This window comes from Mustelus asterias, unplaced genomic scaffold (genome assembly GCF_964213995.1).
Source record: "Mustelus asterias unplaced genomic scaffold, sMusAst1.hap1.1 HAP1_SCAFFOLD_47, whole genome shotgun sequence".
In the NCBI taxonomy this organism is placed as follows: domain Eukaryota; kingdom Metazoa; phylum Chordata; class Chondrichthyes; order Carcharhiniformes; family Triakidae; genus Mustelus; species Mustelus asterias.
Genome location: NW_027590122.1, coordinates 667,073 through 692,094, shown reverse-complemented (window position 1 = coordinate 692,094; position 25,022 = coordinate 667,073). Strand labels below are relative to the sequence as shown.

General features: G+C 46.1%; 2 protein-coding genes across 2 annotated transcripts in view; one reads left to right on the top strand and one right to left on the bottom strand.

The window, feature by feature from the left end:
- Positions 1 to 25,022, bottom strand: part of LOC144483162 (uncharacterized) — a 187,030-nt gene that overhangs the window by 12,660 nt on the left and 149,348 nt on the right. The window lies entirely within an intron of this gene.
- The window catches only part of LOC144483171 (uncharacterized), a gene marked incomplete at its 5' end in the record, with an annotated part of 182,667 nt that overhangs the window by 155,605 nt on the left and 2,040 nt on the right, over positions 1 to 25,022 (top strand). The window contains one exon of the mRNA XM_078201967.1: positions 6,224 to 6,886. Within this exon, the coding sequence (XP_078058093.1) occupies positions 6,224 to 6,886 (663 nt within the window). The remainder of the gene's footprint in view (positions 1 to 6,223; positions 6,887 to 25,022) is intronic.

Here is a 25,022-nt window from a genome sequence, read left to right as displayed (position 1 = left end):
TCCAAACAGGTTCCTGTTGAGAGTTCTTCAATTAAGGGGGAAGATCACTGGTGATGCTTTTAAAAAGTGACATTGCAGAATATTGAAGTGACATCTCCAGAATATTACATTCCAGCCAGTTATGGGATTTATCAGCAGAAATAAAATATTGTCAGACTATCAATGCTGAACAGCAGCAATAACAGCAGAGTCCACCCCCTGCAGTCACTTATGAACTTGCTGAAGTCTCAGGAGTCATTGTGACTGAGTGAATCCCTTCCCACACACAGAGCAGTTGAATGGCCTCTTAGTGTGAGTGCATTGGTGAGCCAGCAGGTTGAAAGACTTTGCAAATCCCTTCCCACACATGGAGCAAGTGAACGGCCTCTCCCCTGTGTGAAGTCACTGGTGAGCAGAGAGGTTGGATGGCCGATTGAATCCCTTCCCACACACGGAGCATGTAAATGGTCTTTCTGCAGTGTGAGTGCGTCGGTGAGCAGTGAGGTTGGATGACTGCCTGAAATTCTTTCCACAGTCAGTGCAGCTGAATGGCTTCTCTTCAGTGTGAATTTTCTGGTGTCTCAGCAGGGTGGGTAAAACTGTGAATCCCTTTCCACACACAAAGCAAGTAAACAGTCTCTCCCCAGTGTGAATTCGCTGGTGTGCAACGAGGGAGGATGCCTGTCTGAAACTCCGTCCACAGTCAGTGCAGCTGAATGGCTTCTCCTCAATGTGAACTCGCTGGTGTGACAGTAAGTGGGATGACCCAGTGAATCCCTTCCCACAGTCGGAGCAGGTGAACGGCCTCTCCCCAGTATGAACTCGCTGGTGTGACAGCAGGTGGAATGACTGAGTGAATCGCTTCCCACACGCGGAGCAGATGAATGGTCTCTCCCCGGTGTGAGTGCGTTGGTGCACAGTGAGTGCTGAAGAATGCCTGAACCTCTTCCCACAGGAGGTGCAGATGAATGGCTTTTCCTCAGTGTGAATTCTCTGGTGAGACCAAAGGCCAGATGACTGAATGAATCCCTCCCCACAGACAGAACAGGTGAACGGTCTCTCCCCAGTGTGACTGCGCCGATGGTTTTCCAACAGGGAAGGGTAACTGAATCCTTTCCCACAGTCCCCACATTTCCACGGTTTCTCCATGGTGCTGGTGTCCTTATGTTTCTCCAGGTTAAACGATCAGTTGAAGCCTCATCCACACACAGAACACGTGTACAGTTTCTCCGTGCTGTGAATGGTGTGATGTTTTTTAAGGCTGTGTAACTGGATAAAGCTCTTTCCACAGTCAACTCACTGAAACACTCTCACTCGGGTGTGCGTGTATCTTGGTGCTTTTTCAGTCACGCTGATGTTTGAAATCTTCTCCTCCAGACAGAAGACAAACATTTCTCCTTCCACATTCAAAGTCTGAGGATATGTAAGTCCAAGTGAATCGAGACTCTGTCTGATTTTGATGTGATGTTTCTTCACCTCACCTGTAAAAGGAGTTTACAAAATTAATCACTGTCAGTCCAGGATAGAAATTTTGAACAGGCAATTCTAATTCTCTGGAACATTTCTTCCTCTCTTGTTCCCCAAATCAATAAATTCCTGTCCCACAAACTCTCCCTCCTCCCTGGGCTGAAATCCAAACCCATCTCACCATCTCTTTTCTCCACTCCCAGTTTGCTCCCTCCCTCTCCTCTGTCTGGGTTCAGTTCTGATGTGGAGATGCCGGCGTTGGACTGGGGTGAACACAGTAAGAGTTTTAACAACACCAGGTTAAAGTCCAACAGGTTTATTTGGTAGCAAACACCTAATGGTAGCTAATGGTGTTTGCTACCAAATAAACCTGTTGGACTTTAACCTGGTGTTGTTAAAAATCTTACTGGATTCAGTTCTCCAGCTCCTGTCTGCAGACTGACAATAAAACCAATGGGTCTTGTTGGGTGTGTTGGGGCCTCCAGCGGGTGTTTGTGAATCCTCCCCGCCCACCTCCCAGGGTTTCCTTCCTTCCCAGAGATCAGAGTCCTCATTGATTTGAGGCCAAAGTGTAACCTCTTATTTATTGTCCCCCTCCCCCATCCTCTGATGTGAACCATCCTCCAGTGGCTGAGCCAGGATGGGGCCGTTAACCTGGGCCTGTTCCCGGGAGGGAGGGAGGGAGAAGCCCCGCAGCTGCAAACCAGGGAGCTGACAATGATTCTGAAGGGTTTCCGGATCCACAAAGTGTTTCCAAATCCTCCCAGCCACCGCCTAACGCTGACTCCGCTTCTCCGGGACAAACAAGCGCCAAGGACAGCAATGACACTGCGCATGCTCCACATCACAATGCCCGGGGACTGATTGACGGCAGCTCCGGACCAATAGGAAGAGGGGGCGGGGTTGGAGGACCGTGTGGCAGCGGCTGGTCCTCCAACCAATCGGAGTGAATGAGGGGCGGGACCTAAAGCATGCGCAGTGCGGGTAATGGCGACGGACAGACGGACGGTTTTAACTTGGAAGCGAGATCAATACGAGGTAGAGGGCGGCGCGCGGGGAATGATAAATGTGGCGGGTGGGTGGAGAGACTTTGTAAACATGTTGTTCAAACCCAAACCCGGAAATGAACTTCCCGGTCCCCCCCTTTGTACCAAATGGAGCGGCAGCTTGTAGTGTTAGACCCGGGCTGACTGCCGCCATTGAGGCTGCATGTGGGAGGCCGGCAGGGATTGTGATCGGCGAGGGAAGCCCTGACGTCACAATGGAATGGGTGAGCGTGTGACGTCACAATGGAATGGGTGAGAGTGTGATGTCACAATGGAATGGGTGAGGGTGTGACGTCACAATGGAATGGGTGAGGGTTCCAGATGAGCTGAGACTGGGCTGGAGTCGGGCGATGGCACGGACATGTGGCCCGGTGGCACAGTGGTTAATGCAGCTGCCTAACAGCGCCAGGGACCCGGGTTCAATTCCAGCCTCAGGTCACTGTCTGTGCAGAGTTTCTACATTCTCCCCGTGTCTGTGGGTTTCCTCCGGGTGTTCCGGTTTTCCTTCCACAGTCCAAAGATGTGCCGGCGTTGGACTGGGATAAGCACACTAAGTAATCTCATAACACCAGGTTAAAATCCAACAGGTTAATTTGGTAGCATAAGCCACAGGCTTTCGGAGCGCTGCCCCTTCATCAGGTGAGTGGGAGTTCTGTTCACAAACAGGGCATATAAAGACACAAACTCAATTTACAGAATAATGGTTGGAATACGAGTCTTTACAGGTAATCAAGTCTTAAAGGTACAGACAATGTGAGTGGAGAGAGGGTTAAGCACAGGTTAAAGAGATGTGTATTGTCTCCAGCCAGGACAGTTAGTGAGATTTTGCAAGCCCAGGCAAGTCGTGGGGGTTACAGATAGTGTGACATGAACCCAAGATCCCGGTTGAGGCCGTCCTCATGTGTGATTGACAGATCCATGCTCACTGCTTCTTGCCTGGATGCAGAGAGCTGAAAATTTCCATGCAGGCTGCCAGACAGATAAATGTCTACATTACTGGAGTAAAAATGTGTGGAATGTACAGACCGAATTCACTTACTTTTCCTTCAGTTGCTGCAAGTCCCCAATTTCCCCCAGAATGAGAAAAGAAACGGAAAGGGGGAAACATTGATTTCCTCCCAGATGTTGAACAGAGGAGGGAGTTTCACTCTGAAGCTCACTGGCCAACATCCGCATTGTGACATCACAATGGAGCCCTGCCTGAATCAGCCAATAGGAATCACTGTGCTCCGCGGTGACGTCTCCGGGTTCCAGTGCGCAGGCCCGGGCGCGCGGACCCGGGAGCCCCGCCCCCACCCACTGTTCCCCTCCCCCTACACCTCCTTGAACCAAGGTTTCCAGGCAACCGGCTGACGGCTCCGGCAAGAGCGAGAAGCCGCTCGGTGAGCTCCCCCTCCCCCGGGCCCGGGACTGCACATGTTCGAGGGAGAGGGGAAGCTGCGCATGTGCGGGGGAGAACCCACCCTCTGATCTTCATGCTGAGGTGTTGACCAATGGGAAGAGTTGGAGGACCGGAAGGACTCTGGTCTTCCAGCCAATCAGAGCGTGGGCTTTGTGTGAATGAAGATTGATCTTCAGACAGACTCAAACTTCCCCCTGTCTCCAACATCTGTGAGTAAAACACTTTCTTTTCAACCCCCTTTCCATTTCTTTTCTCATTCTGGCCGAAATTGGGGACTTGGAGCAACTGAAGGGAAAGGAAGTGAATCCAGAGAGGGTGCAGACTCTGGAAAGGTTGGCCCAGGTCTCTCTCTCTCTTAAACCAGAAAATGATCCATTTCTGCCCACTGTTTGCTGTTAGCCAATCTTCTATCCACGCCAAAATGTTATCCCCGCAGCATGAATTTTTATTTGCTGCAATAACCTTTGATGTGGCACCTCATCAAATGTCTTCTGGAAATCTAAGTACAGCGCATCCACCGGTTTCCCTTTATCCAATTCCTGATGGGGAATTTTAGAAAATTGAACAACACATCAACTATCTCACTCTGTTAAGACCCGAGAATGAAGCCCAGCAGGACCCGAGGACTCATCAGCCCACAGCTCCAACAGTTTGCTGAGGACCACTTCCCTGGGAATTGTGCTTTTTCAGAGTTCATCCCACACTTCTGTTTTCTGATTTCCAGCTGTTTCTGAGTTTTAACTGTATCCTCTATTGTGAACACCGAGGCAAAATACTTGTTCAATTCATCTCCCAGCTCCTTATTTTTCATCATCAATTCCTGGACTCACTTTCTATTCGACAGTTAAGAAATGAGGTGGAGCAAGTGACTGAAGTGTCAGTCAGGGAGCACTATTGGGAGCACCAATAGTTTCAAAATAGTTCAGGAAAAAGATAGGACAGGTCCACAGGTCAAGGCCCTAAACTGGAGCAGGGCCACTTTTGTGGGCATTAGGCAGGATCGAGCAGATGTCGATTAGGTGAGTTTGTTTGAGGGGAAAGGAATGACTGGCAAATGGGAGGTTTTAAAAGTGTGATATCAAGAGTCCAGGGGCAGTATATTCCTGTTAAGATGAAGGGAAAGAATGGTAAATTTAGGGATCTCTGGCAGACAAGGGACATTGAGGCTCTGGTCAGGTAAAAGAAGGAAGCATACATTGGGTTTAGGCAATCGGGGACAAGTGAATCACTCTGACTATAAAAAGTGTAAGAAAATACTGAGGAGGGAAATCAGGAGGACAAAAAGAGGGTCTGATATGGATCTGGCAGGTAAGATTAAAGAAAATTCCAAGAGGTTCTATCACTATATTAAGAGTAAAAGGGTGGCTCGAGAGAGAATAGATCCCCTTAAAAATCAGTATGGCCATCTGTGTGTGGAGCCACAGGAGATGGGTGAGATTTTTAATGAATACTTCTCCTCTGTGTTTACTGCGGAGAGCACCATGGGTGCTAAAGAAATAAGGGAAACAAGTGGTGATGTCTTGGGCACACGCATGTTACTTGGGAGGAGGTATCTGCAGCCTTATAAAAGCAAATTACTGCGGATGCTGGAATCTGAAACCAAGAGAGAAAATGCTGGAAAATCTCAGCAGGTCTGGCAGCATCTGTAAGGAGAGAAAAGAGCTGATGTTTCTTGTCTAAATGACCCTTTGTCAAAGCTCTGAAACATCAGTTCTTTTCTCTCCATACAGATGCTGCCAGACCTGCTGAGAATGGGGAGAGAGTGTGTGGGATGGAGATTTACAGCTTTTGGGGAATGAGAGAGGAAAGAATGTTCCATAGAAATTGTCTGTTCTGAATTTCTATCCTGTACTGACACTGATGACTTTTGGAAACTCATTTTACAGGATATTGAAAGAGGAATCACAGGCTGAAATCTCAAACATCACGTCGAGACGTGACAGAGTCATATTCCTTGGGACCTCAATGTCATCGGATTTTGAATCCAGAAGGAGAAATGATTGTCCAGTCTGTCGATTTGAAAACATTTGAAATGTCAGTGTGAGTGAAAAAGCATCAACACACTGACACACTTGAGTGAGAGTGTTCCACTGCACTGACTAAAGAGCTTTAACCAGTTACACAGTCTGAATAAATATCACACCATTCACAGCGGGTAGAGACTGTAATCTTGTTCTGTGTGTGGACGAAGTTTCAACTAATTGTCCACTCAAGAGAGAGGTAAGGACACCTGGACCATGGAGAAACCATGGAAATGTGCGGACTGTGGGAAGGGATACAGAGCCCCATCTAAGCTGGAAGCTCATCGGCGCAGCCACACTGGGGAGAGACCATTCATCTGCTCTCAGTGTGGGAAGGGATTCACTCGGCTTTCCCTCATGCAGAGACACCAGCGAGTTCACACTGGAGAGAGGCCATTTACCTGCTCTCAGTGTGGGAAGGGATTCACTCAGTTACCCGACCTGCAGAGACACCAGCGAGTTCACACTGGGGAGAGGCCATTCATCTGCTCTCAGTGTGAGAAGGGATTCACTCAGTTATCCAGCCTGCGGACACACCAGCGAGTTCACACTGGAGAGAGACCGTTCACGTGCTCTCAGTGTGGGCAAGAATTCACTCAGTCAGCCAACCTGCAGAGACACCAGCGACGTCACACTGGGGAGAGGCCGTTCACCTGCTCTCAGTGTGGGAAGGGATTCATTCTGTTATCCAGCCTGTGGATACACCAGCGAGTTCACACTGGGGAGAAACCATTCATCTGCTCTCAGTGTGGGAAGGGATTCAGTAACTCACCTAACCTGCGGGCACACCAGCGAGTTCACACTGGGGAGAGGCCGTTCACCTGCTCTCAGTGTGGGAAGGGATTCACTCAGTCATCCCACCTGCAGAGACACCAACGAGTTCACACTGGGGAGAGGCCGTTCACCTGCTCTGTGTGTGGGAAGGGATTCACAGTTTCATCCCAGCTGCTGAGACACCAACAAGTTCACGAGTGATTCCAGGGGTTGGATTCTGCTGTTATTGTTTCTGCTCTCAATTACATCCAGGACTGCATTTTGTTCATTCTCACAGTTGGTCAATGGGGAGGGTCGGAGGGTTTCTTTTTGTTGACTCGCTGGTCTCATGACTTTGCCTCCAGTGGGCTGATGCTCTTTGAGTCTTGTTGCAAATACCTGGTTTCAGATTTCACAAGAATCACAGAGTGACAGGGTGTTAGGAAGTTATAGAGGTTTACAACATGGAAACAGGCCCTTCGGCCCAACTTGTCCATGCCGCTCAGTTTTTACCACTGAACAAGTCCCAATTGCCCGTATTTTGCCCATATCCCTCTGTACCCATCTTACCATGTAACTGTCTAAATGCTTTTTAAAAGACAGAATTATACCCGCCTCTCCCACTGCCTCTGGCAACTCATTCCAGACACTCACCACGACCTGAGTGAAAAACTGCCCCTCTGGACCCTTTTGTATCTCTCCCCTCTCACTTTAAACCTAAAACTAAGAACAAGAAACGTATCGATAAAATGATTAGAGAACAGAGCCAACATTTTGAGTCTGAATGATGCTTCATAAGAGCTGTTATGAAGGGTCATCCATTATCGAAACCTTGGCTCCATTCTTCACAGATGCTGTCAGACCCGCTGAGATTTTCCAGCATTTACTGTTTTTGTTTCAGATTCCAGCATCCGCAGTATTTTACTTTTATGATAAAATGATTAGTTCTGATTGGAATCCCCACGACCCTCCCGCAAAACAGAGGGAGTGGTGGCAAAGGAAGAAAAAGGATAAGGATGATAAAGTCTGGGTTCTGATTCTCCGAGCCCATGTAGAATCAACAAAACCAGTGAACCAGTTTATAAAGAACAGAAGTTACCCATCCCCAACAAAAACTGATCAAATAAAAATAATTAGGTTGAGGAAGAGAACAAAAGAATTAATAGATTAAGTTTAAAATCAACTTTATTTTGTTGTTGGAGAAGTTTTTTAAAATTATGTAAAGTGATGTAATTGTGTGCCAAGTGTTTTCTGTTCACTCCCCACCCCTTTAGATTCTGTAGAAAAGTTAACCCTTTCAGCAGACAGTTCATTTAGTCATAGAGGTTTCCAGCTTGGAAACGGGCCCTTCTGCCCAACTTGTCCATGCCGCCCCTTTTTTAACCCCTGTGCTAGTCCCAATTGCCCACGTTTGGCCCATATCCCGCGACACCCATCTTACCCATGTAACTGTCTAAACGCTTTTTAAAAGACAAAATTGCACCCGCCTCTACTACTACCTCTGGCACCTTTTTTCAGACACTCACCACCCTCTGTGTGAAACAAATGCCCCTCTGGATCCTTCTGTGTCTCTCCCCTCTCACCTTAAACCTATGCCCTCTAGTTTTAGACTCCCCTACCTTTGGGAAAAGATATTGACTATATAGCTGATCTATGCCCCTCATTATTTTATAGACCTCTATAAGGTCACCCCTCAGCCTTCTACATTCCAGGGAAAAAAGTCCCAGTCTATCCAGCCTCTCTTTATAACTCAAACCACCAAGTCCCGGTAGCATCCCAGTAAATCTTTTCTGCACTCTTTCTGGTTTAATAATATGCTTTCTATAATAGGGTGACCAGAACTGTACACAGTATTCCAAGTGTGGCCTTACCAATGTCTTGTACAACTTCAACAAGACGTCCCAACTCCTGTATTCAATGTTCTGACCAACATGCAGAATGCCTTCTTCACCACTCTGTCCACCTGCAACTCCATTTTCAAGGAGCTATGAACCTGTACCCCTAGATCTCTGTTCTGTAACTCTCCCCAACACCCTACCATTAACTGAGTAAGTCCTGCCCTGGTTCGATCGCCCAAAATGTATCACCTCGCATTTATCTGAATTAAACTCCATCTGCCATTTGTCAGTCCACTGGCCCCTCATTATTTTATAGACCTCTATAAGTTCACCCCTCAGCCTCCTACATTCCAGGGAAAAAAGTCCCAGTCTATCCAGCCTCTCTTTATAACTCAAACCACCAAGTCCCGGTAGCATCCTAGTAAATCTTTTCTGCACTCTTTCCAGTTTAATAATATGCTTTCTATAATAGGGTGACCAGAACTGTACACAGTATTCCAAGTGTGGCCTTACCTATGTCTTGTACAACTTCAACAAGACGTCCCAACAAGATCATGCTACAATCCTAGATAACCTTCTTCACTGTCCACGATACCACCAACCTTGGTGTCATCTGAAAACTTACTAACCATGCCTCCTACATTCTCATCCAAATCATTAATATAAATGACAAATAACAGTGGACCCAGCACCGATCCTTGAGGCACACCGCTGGTCACAGGCTCCAGTTTGAAAAACAACCTTCTACAACCACCCTCTGTCTTCTGTCATCAAGCCAGTTTTGTATCCATTTGGCGAACTCACCCTGGATTCCATTAGATTTAACCTTAAGCAACAATCTACCATGCGGTACCTTGTCAAAGGCCTTGCTAAAGTCCATGTAGACAGCATCACCTGTACTGCCCTCATCTACCTTCTTGGTTACCCCTTCAAAAAACTCAATCAAATTTGTGAGACATGATTTTCCACTCACAAAGCCATGCTGACCGTCCCTAATCAGTCCCTGCATCTCTAAATGCCTGTAGATCCTGTCTCTCAAATACCTTCTGACAACTTACAGATGTGAATCACACCGGCCTGTAGTTCCCAGACTTTTCCCTGCAGCCCTTTTTAAACAAAGGCTCAACATTTGCCACCCTCCAATCTTCAGGCACCTCACCCGTGACTATCAATGATTCAAATATCTCTGCTCGGAGACCCGCAATTTCCTCTCTAGCCTCCCACAGTGTTCTGGGATACACTTCATCAGGTCCCGGGGATTTATCTACCTTGATGCGCTTTATGACTTCCAGCACCTCCTTCTCTGTTATAAGTACACTTCTCAAGACATCACTTTATTTCCCCAAGTTCCCTAACATCCATGCTTTTCTCAACAATAAATAATGATGAAAAATATTCATTTATGATCTCACCCATCTCTTGTGGATCCGCACATAGATGTCCTTGTTGATCCTTAAGAGGCCCTACTCTCTCCCGAGTTACTCTTTGGCCCTTTATGTATTTATAGAACCTCTTTGGATTCTCCTTTGCCTTATCTGCCAAAACAATCTCGTGTCCCCTTTTTGTCCTCCTGATTTCTCTCTTAATTCTACTCTTACACCCTCTATACTCTTCAAGGGATCCACTTGATCCCAGCTGCCTATGCATGTCATGTGCCTCCTTCTTCTTCTTGACCAGGGCCTCAATATCTTGAGTCATCCAGGGTTCCCGACTTCTACCAGCCTTGCCCATCACTCTAAGAGCAATGTGCTTACACTGAACCCTGGTTAAAACACTTTTGAAAGCCTCCCACTTACCAGACGTCCCTTTGCCTTCCCACAGACTCCCCCAGTTAACTGTCGAAAGTTCCTGCCTGATACCATCAACATTAGCCTTGCCCTAATTTAGAATTTTAACTTTTGGACCTGACCAATCATTTTCCATAGGTATCTTAAAACTAATGGAATTATGGTCACTGGTCCCAAAGTGATCCCTCACTCACACTTCTATCACCTGCCCTTCCTTATTTCCCAAGAGGAGGTGAAGTTTTGCCCCTCTCTAGTCGGGCCATCCACATACTGAATGAGAAATTCCTCCTGAATACACTCAACAAATTTCTCCCCATCCAAGCCTCGAATACTGTGTCTGTCCCAGTCAATGTTGGAAAAGTTAAAATCCCCTATTATTACCACCCTATTTTTCTTGGAACTATCTGTAATCTCCTTACATATTTGCTCCTCAATTTTCCACCGACTATTTGGGGGCCTATAGTACAACTCTATCAAAGTGATTTCCCCCTTCTTATATCGACTCAGTGGGCGAACCCTCGGATATATCCCCTCTCAGTACTGCCGTGATGTTTTCCTGAATCAAAAGTGCAACTCCCCCTCGTTTCTTTCCTCCTGTTCTATCTTTCCTCTGGCATCTTGTTTTTAACTTGTTTTTAAATCGCCCAGAAACTCGTGTCTATTTTAGTTTATAATTGTGGATTTATTAGAGCCAATTAAATGTGGAAATTTTAAGCGTAGCCTGGAGGAATTTGGAATAACTGAGAATTTTATATTGTTGTCACCTCAACCCCAGATAAAGAACAAAGAGTTTGCAGCTGGTAACGTGTTTGGGATTTTAAATCAACAAAGATTAGATGTTGCCGATAAAATCAGGCCTTGGAAGTTGGCTTAAAAAGGGTTAAGTTACAATGAAGGATCTTGCATCTTATTTTAATCAAGGAGTTGTGAGCTTGTAGTGCTCTGTCGCTTTAAGAAGTTATAGCTGCGAGAGAGAATGCTGAGGATTCATTGTTTGAAATTTACAAGCTGTGAGAATCTGTGTGTTTTGTTTGTTTTCTGTGCATGTTTGTAGATGTGTTTTATCATTGTTTTGGGCTACATTTGTTAAGGTTTATCTTTCTGGGGAATTAACCTTACCTTGAGTCTTTAATTAAAGGCATTTTTGGGAGTTTAAAAACAGAATCAGAAGAATGCTTAAGTAATTAATTTTGGTTATTGTTATTGTAAAGCACATGCTAAGTTTCTCTGTTTGTGTGTGGATGATATTTGTGGGTTGAACGCTTTAAGCTTTGAGGTTTTTTGTCTGTGATTTAAATCAAACAGATTTTTAAAATGGAAGTGTAATGAATAAAGCTTTTTTTTTCAAAAGTTATGAACCTGGAGCCATATTTACTGACCAGAGACAGGATTCCAGGATATTTTACTAAACATGTGGGAATTTTAATCCAGATAAAACTCACTCATGAAAATGAGAGTTTTAATTTGTAATGGTTATTGTAAGGGGAAGTTTTCTCACTTCCTACCAGCATGAAAGACAAGCAGACATGAGTACAGTACAAAAAGGCAACACAAATTTTATTCTCTGTTTAAAATAACAAAACTGCAGGCCTGGGGAGAGACAGCTGCTAGTCAACTGCTCTGCCTGGCCATTGTGCGCTTTACAGTTTATAGGGTTTTGAACTTCGTGTCAAACATATGGTAATAGGCTCATCATTTACTACAAGTTACATGATCAGTATCTGCTCATAACACAAAGCAGTGGCACAATAGCGAGATATTAAAACAGCCATTATAGATAGGTGGAGCTGATCCCATTTCCCCTGGGCTGATCTGTTTCTGGAGGGCTCCCTTTGTGATTTGAGCTTCTTGCATAATCTAATCAGTTGAGCTATTGTCTGTGTTTCCCTGCTTGGAGTCGAAAGTGATTAAGGCTGTCTGAAGTGATTAGGGGATGCAAGGAGCCTCTCCATGAGTCATCGCATTGCTGTGAACTGTTGACAATATTTTAAAATAAATTTGATATACACACGTAAAAATATCCATGATATTAAGCATAAAAGTCGTCTTAAGCATAAAGGTCGCCCCCTTCAGTTATTTAAAATTTGGTACAGATGAAACGATTCTGACCAATCCTGTGTTGGATTGATCTTGGGTTAAACTTCCTGTCAGGTCCAAAGATTTATTCCTGACACAATTAACACAATGAAAAGGAAAATTCTGGAGTTGGATACTGAAGAACAGAGTTTAAAAGGAGAGATTATTAAATAGAAATGATTCCCAGACCGTGTGGTTGTTAGATTAAAACAAAGGAAGGGTGCTGACATCCATTTGAGAACTTTTAATCCACCCCTTTTCAAACGAAGGGAGTCTATGTACAAAGAAGACCCCAAGGATGGTAGATAAGGGGGTCTGGAAAGCATCATGATGGGGGCACCTATCTGTTCATGAGATGATCACAAAGCCCCATGATGCCCAGATACTAATTTAATTGCACCTATATGTAATGTATGTAATCTATCACCATTCTGATTGGATTGTGTCCAGCCAGGATGGGTTGAGTAGCTGTATAAGAATTGATGATTTTCTTTGGGTGGAGTTGCACATGGTCAGTCCCTGTGGCTTCTCCCCGCTGGCCTAGCTCAATAAACTGTTTGTCGATTGAATCAGGTTTGAGTGTTGAATGATTCTTCTGAGTTCATTCCCCCCAACACACTGGGTACATTACCACTTCATCCTTGGGGGTGGCCTGATAGGCCGTGGTCCAGACTACATGTGGCCCTTGGGGGGCCTTTCATGAATCACATGTGTTTGCTTGTTGTAGATGCACATTCAAAATGCTTGGAAGCACAGATCATGAGTAATATTACAGGGCAATTAGGACGAGTTTAGTGGTAAAAACTGGGCGGCATGGACAAGTTGGGCCGAAGGGCCTGTTTCCATGCTGTAAACCTCTACGACTCTAACTACCTTTTTTGTGGCCTGAAGTTCCCACAATGGGAAAGCAGCCAGATTAGTTAAATAGACAGCCTTAATTGTGAGACAATTAAATAATGATTCATTAATACAGATGTTATAAAGGCTGGAAATGTAAATTTGAACACAAGTTTATAACTTTTAGAATTATAAACACATTAAGAATGGTTAAAATGCTGTGGGAATTATCAGATGTTCCCTTCCCATGCTGACAGAATAAAAAAAGATGAAAGGACTTGTTAACCTTGACTGGAGGGAATGAATCGGCTCCTGTTCAAGATGTCTCAACATTGAATGACTGATGTGAACCAATTATCGGTCGACCCAATTATCAGGCTACCCCAAGCTAAGAGATATCGTTTGAGAGAAAGATATGTCTTAAAATTAAGACAATGTGTGCGATTAGCTAAAAACCAAATCAATTTCATTATTGACAAGTTATAGACCAATTCACTAATTCCTAACAATTAGCTGAGGATGGCTTTCTACATTTTTAAAGTATAAAAAAGGGGATTCGAGAAACCAATTTGGTAAAAGTTTTTAAAAGTTAACTTTTTTTATAGTTTGTTTATTAGTGTCACACATAGACTTACATTAACATTGCAATGAAGTTACTCTGAAAATCCCCCAGTCGCCACACTCTGGCACCTGTTTGGGTACAAAGAACAAAGAACAATACAGCACAGGAACAGGCCCTTCGGCCCTCCAAGCCCGCGCCGCTCCCTGGTCCAAACGAGACCATTCTTTTGTATCCCTCCATTCCCACTCCGTTCATATGGCTGTCTAGATAAGTCTTAAACGTTCCCAGTGTGTCTGCCTCCACCACCTTGCCTGGCAGCGCATTCCAGGCCCCCACCACCCTCTGTGTAAAATATGTCCGTCTGATATCTGTGTTAAACCTACCCTCCCTTCACCTTGAACCTATGACCCCTCGTGAACGTCACCACCGACCTGGGGAAAAGCTTCCCACCATTCACCCTATCTATGCCTTTCATAATTTTATACACCTCTATTAAGTCTCCCCTCATCCTCCGTCTTTCCAGGGAGAACAACCCCAGTTTACCCAGTCTCTCCTCATAACTAAGCCCCTCCATACCAGGCAACATCCTGGTAAACCTCCCCTGTACTCTCTCCAAAGCCTCCACATCCTTCTGGTAGTGTGGCGACCAGAACTGGACGCAGTATTCCAAATGCGGCCGAACCAACTTTCTATACATCTGCAACATCAGACCCCAACTTTTATACTCTATGCCCCGTCCTATAAAGGTAAGCATGCCATATGCCTTCTTCACCGCCTTCTCCACCTGTGACGTCACTTTCAAGGATCTGTGGACTTGCACACCCAGGTCCCTCTGCGTATCTACACCCTTTATGGTTCTGCCATTTATCGTATAGCTCCTCCCTACATTATTTCTACCAAAATGCATCACTTCGCATTTATCAGGATTGAACTCCATCTGCCATTTCTTTGCCCAAATTTCCAGCCTATCTATATCCTTCTGTAGCTTCTGACAATGCTCCTCACTATCTGCAAGTCCTGCCAATTTTGTGTCGTCCGCAAACTTACTGAAGTAAACTGAGGGAGAATTTAGCATAGCCAATGTACCCAACCAGCGCATCTTTCGGACTGTGGGAGGAAACTGGAGCACCCGGAGGAAACCTGCACAGACACGGGGAGAATGGGCAAACTCCGCACGGCCAGTGACCCAAGCCGGGACTCGAACCCTCTGCTGTGAGGCAGCAGTGCCTCACACTGTGCCCTACAGAGAGACGTTGAGAGCTGTTAGTTTTACAAGTTATTCACGTTTTCAGAGCCATCACTTCATGTCCTGGTTTGAGAAGGATGGAGAAGTTAAAGTTCAGCTTTCCTCCTTTTGCTGTTGATCCATACTTTGCTTTTTTATCTTTCTGACTTGTTACATTTTTAATGGTTAATAAACTTTCTGAATTCACCATTTAAAGTATTCTTTCTTGCCATATGATTAAGTCACTGGAACCTGGTGTGATTTATGATGAGGGAGGTTATTGTAAACAAGAGAACCCCCATAAATCTTAGTTCAAATAAATCAAAGTTCTTACAAATGGAATGTTATCCTTTATTCTGAGAGAAATTGAACATAGAAGTAAAGATGTTATGCTCCAGTTGTGCAGGGCGTTGCTGAGATTGCACCTTGAACACAGGGTACAATTTTGTCTCCTATTAAACAAAGGATATAAATGCATTGGAAGCAGTTCAGAGGAGGTTCACAAGATTGATTCCCAATCCAGTCGTGTGAAACATTAACACTGTTTCTCTCTCCACAGATGCTGCAAGACGTGTTGTGTTTTTCCAGCTCTTTCTGTATTTATTTTAGATCTACCTGTCGTGGTCGGAAAAACACTATTTACGATCTAGGATAAAATAAATGTCCTTTCAGTGAAATGTGCTCTCCCAGGCTCAAAGAGCACCAGAGAACTAGAAGCAAAGTTGTGAGACCGGCCAGTCCAACAGGAGGAAACCCTCCGACCCTCCCACTTCACCAACTGTCAGAATGAACATGGTTCAGTCCTGGATGTGATCAACAGCAGCAATAACAGCAGAACCCAACCCCTGTCATCATTCGTGAACCCGTTGGTGTCTCCGCAGGCTGGATGACTGAGTGAATCCTTTCCCACACACACAGCAGCTGAACGGTCTCTCCCCAGTGTGAACTCGCTGGTGTTCCCGCAGGTGGGATGACGTTCTAAATGTCTTTGTGCAGTGAGAGCAGCTGAACGGTCTCTCCTCACTGTGAGTGCGCTGGTGGGACATCACATCCCGAGAACTTTTGAAACCACTTTCACAATCCGAGCATTTAAAGGGTGTCTCATTGGTGTGAGTGAGATTGTGGCTCAGCAGGCGAGATGAATGAGTGAATTCCTTCCCACACACAGAGCAGGTGAACGGTCTCTCCCTGGTGTGAACTCACGGTGTGATCACACGGGTTGGATTCTGCTGTTATTGTTTCTGCTCTCGATTACATCCAGGACTGCATTTTGTTCATTCTCACAGTTGGTCAATGGGGAGGGTCGGGGGGTTTCTTTCTGCTGGACTGACCGGTCTCACAACTGCCTCCAGTGGGCTGATGCTCTTTGAGACTTGTTGTGAATACCTGGTTTCAGATTTCACACGGATCACAGAGTGACCGGGTGTGAGGAAGTTCAGAGATATTTAGTCAGCATTTCTGTTTGAAACCCTCCAAATGCCCATCCAATTTCCTTTGTAATTGTTTATTGTCTCCACTTCCTCCACCCTCGTAGGCAGCGAGTTCCAGGTCATTACCATTCGCTGCATCAAAATATTCTTCCTCACATCCCCCCGCGCCCCCCCCTCCCCCCTGCGCTCCCCACCCCACCCCCCCCCCCCCCCCCCACCCCCATCCCTGACCCAAAGCCTTAAATCTGTGTCCCACCTCATCCTTGTCCCATCAGCTAATGGGAACAGCTTTTCTTTGTCCACCTTATCTAAACCTGTCAGAATCTTGTCCACCTCCATCAAATCTCCCCTCAACCTCCTTTGCTCCAAGGGGAACAACCCCAGCCTGACATCGACAATAAAGAACAAACTAACAGAATATGTTCCTGTCTGAAATCAAATGGGAATGTTTAATTTCTGTTTTCATAGAAATCATAGAAACCCTACAGTGCAGAAGGAGGCCATTCGGCCCATCGAGTCTGCACCGACCACAATCCCACCCAAGCCCTACCCCCACATATTTTACCCACTAATCCCTCTGACCTACACATCCCAGGACTCTAAGGGGCAATTTTTTTTTTTAACCTGGCCAATCAACCTAACCCGCACATCTTTGGACTGTGGGAGGAAACCGGAGCACCCGGAGGAAACCCACGCAGACACGAGGAGAATGTGCAAACTCCACACAGACAGTGACCCAAGCCGGGAATCAAACCCGGGACCCTGGAGCTGTGAAGCAGCAGTGCTAGCCACTGTGCTACCGTGCCGCCCTTTTAAAGATATTGTGAATATATTGTCCTGGACAATAAAGGAATTGGAATAATTCACCTTGGGTGTGGTTGAATGAAATATATCAATCTGGTATCCACCTACAGTCTAGTGAAAGTCTGGAACGTGTAGCTGGGATGAATAAGTTGATCACTTTCTCTGGGTGATATTTACATCTTTGTCCACATTAAAAAATCCACATTTGAAAGCCCGGCCACTACATGAAATATCAGCACCATAACAGGGGGAGATAAGAAAGACAGACACTCACTTTGATCTTTTCATTCGTGCATCTGAGAGTTAAGAATGTGTGACATGATTTTGGGATACCGGAGTGAGTGTGCAGATGTGATTTGTTACATGTGAAAAATAACAAGCCTAAAGTCATGGTGAGATGGAGTGAAGAGCGGGTCCCAAACACACACAGCTACTTGAGACACAGCAGGAGATGAAATGGTGAATGTGGCCAGGGGATTGAGACAACATTGTGACATCATCAAGGCATTGACACACACTCCAGAGAGAAACTGAGTTCAAAACAACCAGGGTCCAATTAAACACACTGCACATGCTCACAAAGTGAGTGAAATTAAAGTAAAATGGATAATCTATTCATCGAGAAGGAAAGGAGCTGGTGCAGAATGTAGTGTTACAGTCAGAGCGAGGGTGCAGAAAAAGATCAACTGAATGCGAGGTAGGTCCATTCAAAAGTCTGATGGCAGCAGGGAGGAAGCTGCTCTTGAGTCAGTTGGTACATGTCCTGATTTTGTGTCTTTTTCCTGACAGAAGGTGGAAGAGAGAATGTCTGGGGTGGGTGGGGTCCTTAATAATGCTGGCTGCTTTGTGGAGGCAGCAGGAAGTGTAGACATAGTCAATGGATGGGAGGCTGGTTTGCGTGATGGATTGGGTTTTGTTCACGACCTTTGGAGTTTATTGCGGTCTTGGACAGAGCAGGAGCCATACCAAGCTGTGATACAATCAGAAAGAATGCTTTCTCTGGTGAATCTGGAGAAGTTGGGAGAGTCATAGCTGATGTGCTAAATTTCCTTAGTCTTCTGAGAAAGTAGAGGCATTGGTGGGCTTTCGTAACTATGGTGTCGGCATGGGGGGGAACCAGGACATATTGTTGGTGATTGGGACGCCGAAAAACATGAAGCTCTCGACCATTTCTGTATCGTCCCTATTGAAGTAGACAGTGGCATGTTCTCCTTTACGCTTCCTGAAACCGATGTCAGTCTCCTTCATTTAGTTGGTATTGAGGGAGAGATTATTGCCGCCGCACCAGTTCACCAGATTCTCTATCTCATTCCTGTCTCCGTCTCATCAGTTCCCAAGAGCTTTTGAAGCCGCACCCACATTCGGAGAATTTAAAGGATCTCTGCAGAGTGTGAGTGACGTTCTGTCTCTGCAGTCTGGATAACCGAGTAAATCCTTTCACACTCACCGAGCAGGTAAATGGTCTCTCCCCGGTGTGAACACGCTGGTGTTCCTGCAGGTTGGATGACCATTTAAATCTCTTTGTGCAGTGAGAGTGTGCTGGTGGGACACCAATTAGCCAGAACTTTTGAAGCCGCGCCCACACACAGAGCAGCTGAACTGTCTCTCCCCTGTGTAAATGCACTGGTTGATCATCAGTTCCTGAGAGGTTTTGAGTCCGGCCTCTCAGTCAGAGCATTTAAAGGGTCTCTCCTTGGTGTGAGTAACATTGTGTCTCAGCAAGCTGGATGACTGAGTGAATCCCTTTCCACACACAGAGCAGGGGAATGGTTTCTCCCCAGTGTGAACTCGCTGGTGTATCCACAGTGTGGATGACCTTTTAAATCTCTTTGTGCAGTGAGAGCAGCTGAACGGTCTCTCCTCAGTGTGAACTCGCTGGTGAATCAACAGTTCATGAGAGCTTTCAAAACCAGTCCCACAGTCAGTGCATTGAAAGGGTCTCTCCTGGGTGTGAGAGCTTTTGTGCTTCAGCAGGCTGGACAACTGAGTGAATCCTTTCCCACACACACAGCAGGGGAATGGTCTCTCCCCAGTGTGAACTCGCTGGTGTTTCCGCAGATTGGATGAACTTTTAAATCTCTTTGTGCAGTGAGAGCAGCTGAAGGGTCTCTCCTCAGTGTGAATGCGCTGGTGGATCATCAGATCCGCAGCACTTTTGAAGCCACGCCCACAGTCAGAGCATTTAAAAGGTCTCTCATTGCTGTGAGTGACTTTGTGTGTTGTCAGACCAGATGACTGAGTGAATCCCTTCCCACACACAGAGCAAGTGAATGGCCTCTTCCCAGTGTGAACTCGCTGGTGTACCCGCAGGTTGGATGAGATTTTGAACCTCTTTGAGCAGTGAGAGCAGCTGAACGGTCTCTCCTCGGTGTGAATGCGCTGGTGGATATTCAGATCCGCAGCACTTTTGAAGCCGCTCCCACAGTCAGAGCATTTAAAGGATCTCTCATTGCTGTGAGTGACTTTGTGATTCTGTAAGTGGGATGACTGAGTGAATCCCTTCCCACACACACAGCAGGTGAATGGTCTCTCCCCAGTGTGAACTCGCTGGTGTGTCTGCAGGTGGGATGACCGATTGAATCCCTTCCCACACACAGAGCAGGTGAACAGTCCCTCTGCAGTGTGAAAACGTTTGTGGGACATCAGTTCACCAGAGCTTTTGAAGCCTCGCCCACAGTCAGAGCATTTAAAGGGTCTCTCCTGGGAGTGAGTGACTTTGTGTTTCAGCAGGCTGGATAACTGACTGAATCCCTTCCCACACACACAGCAGGTGAATGGTCTCTCCCCGGTGTGAACTCGCTGGTGTTGCCGCAGGTTGGATGATGTTCTGAATGTCTTTGTGCAGTGAGAGCAGCTGAACGGTCTCTCCTCAGTGTGAATGCGCTCGTGGTCTCTCAGATCTGCAGCACGTTTGAAGTCGCTTCCACAGTCAGAGCATTTAAAGGGTCTCTCATTGCTGTGAGTGACTTTGTGTCTGAGCAGGTGGGATAACTGAATGTATCCCTTCCCACACACAGAGCAGGTGAATGGCCTCTCCCCGGTGTGACTGCGTCGATGGATTTCCAGGTCACAGGGGGCTCTGTATCTCTTCCCACAGTCCCCACATTTCCACCGTTTCTCCATGGTGCGGGTGTCCTTGTCACTCTCCAGGTTAAACAGTCAGTTAAATCTCACACAGAACACGGGTAGTCTCGCCGCGCTGTAAATGTCACCGGTTAAAGCTCTTTCCACACTCAGTGCACTGGAACACTCTCACTCAGGTGTGTGTGTGTCAGTGCTTTTCCAGTCACACTGATGTTTAAAGTCTTCTAAAGCAGGCAGAGCAGAGAAACATTTCTCCTTCGAGATTCAAAGGTCGATGATATTGAGGTCCCGATGAATTGAGTGACTCTGTCAGATGTTAACGTGACGTTTGTTTCAAAATTTCATTCTGTAAATCCTCACCTTCTGATAACCTGTAAATGAGTTTGAAAAAGTCATCAGTGTCAGTACAGGATAGAAATTCAGAACAGACAATTCAAGTTCCTATGGAACATTCTTTCCTCTCTCATTCCCCAAAAGCTGTAAATCTCCATCCCACACACTCTCCCTCCATTCTCACTCTGCTGTAGCTAATATTCACCCTCCCAATTCTCCTGAAGGTGCTGATTGAGGCTGATTGACAGATTCATGCTCACTGCTTCCTTCCTGGACACAGTAAGAAGTCTCACAACACCAGGTTAAAGTCCAACAGGTTTATTTGGTAGCAAAAGCCACTAGCTTTCGGAGTGCTGCCCCTTCATCAGGTGACTGGGTGTTCAGTTCACAAACAGGGCATATAAAGACACAAACTCAATTTACAAAATAATGTTTGGAATGTGAGTCTTTACAGGTAATCAAGTCTTAAAGGTACAGACAAAGTGAGCAGAGAGAGGGTTAAGCACAGGTTGAAGAGATGTGTATTGTCTCCAGCCAGGACAGTTAGTGAGATTTTGCAAGCCCAGGCAAGTCGTGGGGTTACAGACAGTGTGACATGAATCCAAGATCCCGGTTGAGGCCGTCCTCATGTGTGCGGAACTTGGCTATCAGTCTCTGCTTAGCGACTCTGCGCTGTCGTGTGTCGTGAAGGCCTCCATGCAGAATGCCAGCCTAACAGAAATATCACTATATTCCTCAACTAAAAATGTTTTAAATGGATTGTTTCAGTGAGTGAAGATACAGGGGGTTGTGACTGATGATGATATTGAACTTGCTGCCAACGTGGGTGATCATAGAGTTCTACAGCATGGAAAGAGGCCCTTCGGCCCATCATGTTTGTGCCGGCCATCAAGCACCATTCTATTCTCATCCCTTTCCACACTTGGTGCGTAACCTTGTATGCTATGGAATTTCAAGAGCTTATCTAAATTCTTCTTAAATGTTGTGAAGGTTCCCACCTCTACCACCCTTTCAGGCAGTGAGTTCCAGATTCCCACCACCCTCTGGGTGAAAACATTTTCCCTCACATCTCCTGTAAACCTCCTGCCCCTGAGCTTTAATCCAGGCCCCTGGTTATTGACCCCTCGACTGAAGAGAAAAGTTCCTTCCTATCCCCCTATCTTTGCCCCTCAGAATTTTATACACCTCAATGAGGTCCCCTTCATCCTTCTCTGCTCCAAGAAAAACAATGCCAGCTTATCCAGTCTCTCTTGATAACTGAAACACTCCAGCCCAGCCAACACCCTGGGGAGGTTCCTCTGCACCCTCTCCAGTGCAATTACATCCTTCTTATAGTGTGGCGACCAGAACTGCACACAGTACTCCAGCTGTGGCCTCACAAGCATTTTATACAGCTCCATCATAACCTCCCTGCTCTTATATTCAATGCCTCGGTAATAAAGGCAAGTATCCCATGTGCCTTCTGAACCACATTGTGTCCCTGTCCTGCTGTCTTCAGGGATCTATGACATGCACACCAAGGTCCCTCTGAACTTCTGTACTTCCTCGGATCTGACCATTTATTGTGCATTACCTTGTTAGTCTTCCCAAAATGCATTACCTCAAACTTTTCAGGTCTGAATTCATTTTGCCACTGTTCTGCCCATCGAATTAAAGTTTTAAAGTTCATTTATTAGTGTCACAAGTAGGCTAACATGAACACTGCAATGAAGTCACTGTGAAAATCTGTTCGGATACACTGAGGGAGAATTTAGCATGGCCAATGCACCTAACCTAAAGCACGTCTTTTGGATTGTGGGAGGAAACCGGAGAATCCAGAGGAAACCAAGCAGACACGGGAAGAAAGAGAGAGAGTGACACAAACCGGGAATCAAACCCAGGTCTCTGGTTGTGTGATGCAGCAGTGCCACCGTGCCGCCTCGTCGATATCAAACACAGGTCTCTGGTTGTGTGATGCAGCAGTGCTGCCCCGCCGATATCATCCTGTAATCTAAGGCTTTGCTCTTTGATATTTACCACATCACCAATTTTGTCCCATCTGTAAACCTACTGATCATACCTCCTACATTCACATCCAGATCATTAACTTACACTAAAAACAAGGGACCCAGCGCTAATCGTGCGGAACACCACTGGACACAGACAGCTCATCAGAAAAACAGCATTCGACCATCCCCCTCTGACTCCTGCCACTTTTGGATCCAGTTTAGCAAATTACCCTGGATCCCATGGGACCTTCTTCATCAGCCTCCCATGCGGGACCTTGTCAAAAGCCTTACTGAAGTTCATGTAGACTACATCAACTGCACTCCCCTCATCTACACACCTCCTCGAAAAGTTCAACCAAATTTGTAAGACATGATCTTCCTTTGCCAAAATCATGCTGACTATCCTTGATTAATCCTTACTCCCCAAGTGGAAAGTAATCTGTCCCTCAGAATTTTTTGCAATACTTTCCCTATTGCTGAAGTTGGACTCACTGGCCTGTAGTTTGCTGTTTTTTCCCCGACTTCCCTTCTTGACTAATGGTACCATATCAGCTGTCCTCCATTCCCCTGGCACCTCTCCTGTTGTGGAGATGCCGGCATTGGACTGGGGTAAACACAGTAAGGAGTCTAACAACACCAGGTTAAAGTCAGAGATCTCCCACTCACCCGACGAAGGAGGAGCGCTCCGAAAGCTAGTGGCGTTTGCTACCAAATAAACCTGCAGGACTTTAACCTGGTGTTAGACTCCTTACTGTACCTCTCCTGTGGCCAGAGAAGATTTGAAAATTATTGTCAGAGTCGCTGCAATCTCCTCCCTTGCCTCCCACAGCAGCCTAGGATATATCTCATCTGGAGCTGGGGATTTATACAATTTTAGGCCCCGTTGAAACTGTTAATACCTCCCTCTCAATGTTAAGTTGTTGAAGCCTCTCTCTGCTTTCTATATGACTCACCTGATGAAGGTGCAGCGCTCCAAAAGCTCATGATTCCAAATAAACCTGTTGGACTTTACCCTGGTGTTGTGAGACTTCTTACTGTGCTTTCTATACCAACATCACCCTCCCCCATAGTGAATACAGATGCAAAGTATTCATTTAAAACCTCACCAATGTCTCCCAGCTCCTCATACAAATTACCACATTGCTCCCTAATGGACCCTATTCTTTCCCTGGTCACCTCCTACCCTTCACATGATGAAAGAACACCTTTGGATTTCCTCCCAGATGTTGCACAGAGAAGGAGGTTTTGGTCTGAAGCTCATCGGCCAACTTCCGTATTCACACAATGCAGGACATGTGATTGGCTGGAGGACCAGAGTTCTTCCGGTCCTCCCCTCTTCCCATTGGTCAACACGTCAGCATGCCGGTAAGGGGATGGGCTTCACCGCACATGCGCAGCGTCCCCTCTCCCTTGGACATGCGCAATCCCGGGCCGGGGGGGGAAGGGGGACGGGGAGATCACCGAGCGGCTTCTCGCTCTGGCCGGAGCCATCAGCCGGTTGCCTGGAAACCTTGGCTCGAGGAGGTGTAGGGGGAGGGGGAACAATGGGTGGGGGCGGGGCTCCCGTGTCCGCGCGGCGGAGATCCCACCCCCTGACCGTCACGCTAAGGTAATGGCCAATGGGAAGAGTTGGAGGATCGGAACGACGCTGGTCTTCCAGCCAATCAGAGCGCGGGCTTTGTGTTAATAAAGATTGAGCTTCAGACAGACTGAAACTTCCTCCTGTCGGCAACATCTGTGAGTAAAACACTTTCTCTTCTCCCCCTTTCCATTTATTTTCTCATTCTGGGGGAAATTGGGGACTTGCAGCAACTGAAGGGAAAGGAAGTGAATCCAGGGAGGCTGCAGAGTCTAGACAGGTTGGCCCAGGTCTCTCTCTCTCTCTTAAAGACATTGACATCCTTTGCTCCCTCAGCTTGAGACATTTATTTGTCTGGCTAAAAGGATGGTCTCTTTCCTAATGTTCACAATTAAAGGGTTTGTTTCCCAGGAGATGGCTGACATTACGAAGGAGCAGCGCTCCGAAAGCTTGTGTGGCTTTTGCTGCCAAATAAACCTGTTGGACTTTAACCTGGTGTTGTGAGACTTCTTACTGACATTTAAGAGGACAGTAAATTAATATAGGATAGAGACATGTCGAGTGTTGTTATATGATATAGATTAGATATATTATTTATGACTCTGAAATAATATACATTTATTATTATTTATAGTCTTGTACTATAGAAACGTAGCTACGTTATATATTTCCAGTCATCTCCTCAGGCAATTGTTATTCTTGAATTTCCTTTCCACAGGGATCATTGCAGGCTAAGAATCATTAAATATCTTCCAGGATGAGTTAGACTGATTTTTGACTGACAAGACTGTCAAGGCTTATGGGGAACATA